The sequence below is a fragment of the Mauremys reevesii genome, linkage group 2, assembly GCF_016161935.1.
Source record: "Mauremys reevesii isolate NIE-2019 linkage group 2, ASM1616193v1, whole genome shotgun sequence".
NCBI classification, from domain to species: domain Eukaryota; kingdom Metazoa; phylum Chordata; order Testudines; family Geoemydidae; genus Mauremys; species Mauremys reevesii.
The window spans coordinates 7,722,014-7,726,313 of record NC_052624.1 but is presented as its reverse complement, the minus strand read 5'-3'; the positions used below and the strand labels follow the sequence as shown (position 1 = coordinate 7,726,313).

The 4,300-nt window shown below is 48.9% G+C and overlaps 1 protein-coding gene across 2 annotated transcripts in view; it reads right to left on the bottom strand.

Annotated features, from left to right (window-relative positions):
- Window positions 1–4,065, bottom strand: part of WNT3A (Wnt family member 3A) — a 117,791-nt gene extending 113,726 nt beyond the window's left edge. Inside the window, exon 1 of one of the 2 annotated variants that reach the window (XM_039524734.1) lies at window positions 3,267–4,065. In XM_039524734.1, coding sequence (XP_039380668.1) covers window positions 3,267–3,337 — 71 coding nt within the window. In that variant the 5' untranslated portion in view covers window positions 3,338–4,065. Of the gene's footprint in view, window positions 1–821; window positions 1,116–3,266 lie in introns of those variants that run through there. The other variant, XM_039524733.1, reaches the window with a different exon arrangement.
- Between the last annotated feature and the right edge of the window lie 235 nt (window positions 4,066–4,300).

Below are 4,300 nucleotides of genomic sequence, written 5' to 3'. Positions count from 1 at the left end.
CGGGTTTTTTCTCCCCTTCCCTCTCCAGTGTGACTTGGGCTCCTGCTTCCCACGGAAAGGGCCCGTGGCACCCAGTGCCTGCGCCTGCCCCATCAGCCAAACGAGGGGCGTCTAATCTCGTCTGGGAATAAACGGGTCATTTAGGCAGCTACAACAACAACAAAAGCCCCCCCCCCCCAATCAACATTTCTTTGCAATTCCATGCCCCGGGGGTGTCTCGCTGGGGTTGAAAGGAAGATGCCTGCAACATCGCTTTGTATCAGATCTCACGCCGTTTCCTGCTGCCTGTTTTCAAACACACCCGCCCCCACACCAGGGAACCACACCTGATGCCCTAACAACCTTGCACGAGAGCTGCTCCAACTCCTTCTGCCCTAACTCCCGGGCGATAGAGCATTTCTCCTAGCCTCCTCCTTCCCCTGTATTTTCGCAAAGCGGGGGAGGGGGGGGGTGTCCCATCTCCTCCTCCAGCGTGTTGCATCGCGTGAAAATAAACTCAACAGGGGTCTAAACTTGGCTGCAACTGATTTGATCTTCCTGAACTTTCATGGGGGGGGGGGGGGGTAGATCCCCCCACCCCTCCTCTTTTTCCCGGGCTAGGTGACAAGGGGAGATGTGGGTCGGTAGCGGTGGAATGCATTTCCTTCTCCCATCAGGAATGTGGCAGAGAGTTTCTAATTATAAGCTCGATGGAGGCGGTGAATAAAAGCTCGCTTCTTAATGCTTCCAGTCCAGGTGTTCAGTGTGCTCGTCTTATCGGGAACACGTTTGCATTTTATTACCCTTCTCCCATTCAAGCGAATTCCCTGCTTCAGACATACCTGGCATAGCTGGGGGTTCTGCCTTCGACACCCCTTCCTCTCCACATATAGGCGCAGAGCGAGAACAGACCCAGGTACGCTACCGGGATCATTTCTCGCCTTTCCCCGCGCCCCAACTTCCTTCTCCTGGATCTCGAGCGAATATCAAAGCAGGCGCAGCGGGCACTCGATTGCTGCTTGCAAATTTTACAGCAGCATGTTCCAGCGGCTGGGCAGACAGCTACCCTTGCAGCACGCAGGCATATTAGATAGACACATTTGCTGAAACTGGTGAGCCCAGACGTCATTATAACATCGTTGCGCTAAAGTGGAGCATGTCACTGAAAATTCGCTCTGCGCGCGCGCATACACAGGGTGTGCGATTTTAATAATAATAAACCCCTCTGTGTAGCGCTAAACGACCGGCCTTCCCTACACACACGGGCAAACATTGACACAGCCCGGAGATTGCACCACATTCCTGCTGGGGAACTTTACCGGAACACTTATGGGTCCAGTGAAATCAGCTAACTTCCGAGAGTCCCTACGCGCTGAGTAATGAAGGCTCCTCCCGAGGCTGCAGCCCCCTGCCTGGCTAAAGGCTCGTTTGTGGTTGTTTCCTGCGCCTTGCTCAGGAACCGTTTGCAAAGCAGGACCTTCCTCTGCGAGGGTTTCCCTGGTTCCGGTTACCTAAACTTAGTAATTACAGCAGATCTGCAGCTACATGCCTACCTCTGCACCCCTTACTTCCATTTGCTTTTGTGGTGGGAGCGCTACAATGATCTCTTAAAGGGATAGGATGCAACATTCAACCGGCCTCTCACCACAACACGTATGTGTGTTTCATCATGGCCCAGGGAATCAATGCCCTGAATCGATCTGAGCATGGTGGGGTGGGGGGTGGGGGGGAATAAAGAACTGAAAGGAAATGTACAAGTTCCAAAAGGAAAAACCCTATCCCAGGCATCCTGCTTTTGGAGGGGGAAATCTGTCCTTCCTTTCTCACACCTGCTCTCCTGGGCTGCGGGGTGTTTTCCTCGTCCCGGAAGGGCTCTAGCAGTGAAGTTGGGGTGGGAGGGGGGAATTAATACGGTTAGATGAGACACACCACCCCCTTGAATTCCAATATATATCTTGGGGACGAATGTATCTTTCGTGCATCTGATCTATTTCGCCTCCCTCTCTACAGCAACTGAGAGCTCAAAAGCAACGGAGAGAAAAAGGCGAAATTCAGGCGAAACTAGAAAGAGAGGGGGACAGATCTGTTCCCGACAGCTTCACGGGGAATCTAAGATTGAATCCGCCTCTTGGGCTTCGTCCGCCCTCCATGTTATCAATCCTATGTTTTAACATGAAAAGGGGGACTCGATAGGGATAACCTCGCCCCAGCTTCAGAGGAAAACGCTGTGGGTTGTTTCCACCTCGCAGACTGGAAGTCCCTGGTAGCGGGGGGAGCTTTGCTTTTTAATAAGGGGGTTATCGGGGTTGCAAGGAGCCAGGCACCGCAGCAAGCGCCTGCCTGGGTGTGCTCGCTCCCCGCTTTCCGGCTGCTCTTGCCAGGGGAGGCGAGGAGCAGAGCGCTGGAAGCGATTGGGGTCTGTCCCTTTGCACAGCCTGCCTGTCGAAGGGAGATGTCCCTTTTCGCCTCCCAATGACCCGGCTATTTCTTTTGGACGGCGGTGTGTGGCCAAGGTGGCATTCCCTAGCCCTGCTGTCCTTTCCACCCTGCAGAGCGAATAACCCACAGGGCCCGATTCTGCTCCGGCTTCCACCAGACCCATTCAGATTTATCCCCTAAGTTCCGAATCTGGCCCATAACTTCCAAGTTTCCAGAGGCGGCGGGAACAGCATTTGACCCATCCCATAATATACAATATCATCTGCATCATATAAAAGTCTCTTATCGAGAAATCTGTCCCGGTCCTTGCGCTCACCAATTCTCTGTCTTTTCTTTACATAACTAGTCCAGGTTGTTCAATCCGGTCTTACCTACTGCTTGTTTGTTTGATATTTTTTTTTAATATTCTTTAAAGCGAGGGGGAAAAATGTTTTCAACCTCCAACCCGCCCCCCCTTCCTTCCACCTGACTAGCTCAAAATCACCTTGAAATACTCATGTCAGCTTGTATCATTATCTCTTTAATTCAGTCAGTGCCTTTTGTTCTTCGCAGGAGAGGATCAAAGCACTTTAAAAAAATAACTTTCGATCTCTCTCCCTCTCCTTTACAGGAGAACTGACGAGAGAGCAGGTATAACCCAGTCATAATAAACAAAGCGAATGTTTAAATAAAAGAGGTGAAATGCGGATTCTAAAAACAACTTTCCGGGATTGGAACAATTCCACTTCTTAAGCTAAGTGGCAACGAATGGAGAATTTCAAGTCGTCATAAAAAGCAGGAGTTGCGGAAAAGCAGAAGGGGGGGGGGGATATCCTTTTAAATAGAAAAAACAGAAGAATCAAACTTACCACCAGATTGGGTAACTTGACAGAGCTCGACTCAACCCACAAAGAAACAGCAAATATCCAAAACAGCCCATCGCCAAAAGTTAATGAAAAGTTTGGGGTGTTGTTGTTGTTTTTTTATTCAACCAGAGTTGCCAACACTTTCCTTTCTTCTGCTTTACGAGGATTGTTTGAATAAAATAAAATAATAATAATAATAAAAAACCAAATCAAATCAAAGTAGCTCAGCCCAAGCAGGTAAATAATCCTCTCTCTTCCTTCCCCAACTCCTCTCGAGAAAAAAAAAATCGCAGAGGTAAAAAACTCTTCTCTCAGCCAAGACACTGAAGGCAAATATTAAAAAAAAAAAAAGTTGGAAGTAGCTCTCTTTAGAAGGACCCAATCAGCACTTATTGCCAAAGGGAAAATTCTGATGCTTCTGCTTGCTCTGTCAATCAGGAGCGGGAAGGCAGGAATGAGCTAATTGCGAGAAGATAGTGTTTTAATACTCATTAGGGGCACGTTGGCCCACAAGCCAGAGATAAAATGTAGTTTTTAAAAGGGGGAGGAAGATTTAGGGGGTTTAAATAGACGTGGGGGGGACCCCTGTGGATTAGGGTAGCTATAACAACCTGCCCGGATTTCACTCCCTGGGTAGAAGCTACTAAAATGCAAAAACACATAAATCGGTGAGGTTATTTTTTGGGTGTGTGTGTGTGTTTGTTTGTTTGTTTTCACTTGCTCGGTCTGGTCTTTTTTTACCCTCTTGTCTTCATCATAAATCTCCTTTTCCTCGCAGCGGCCGGCTGAGACTTTGAACGAACTTTTGAGAAACTTTCTTTTTGCCTTTTTTAAAAAAAGAGAATTTTTACACACACACACACTTCCCACCATCCCAGAGCGGCAGTGCAGACCTCGGGGCTAGGAAACCAACCCCCTCTCATGCAAACCTGCCTAGGGAGCCCCCTAATTATTGAAAAGATTCGCATAGTCAATTTAGCCAGCACGTGGCTTCAAACGACTTCACCCATCAGATCAACCCCAAGCGAGGATTAATA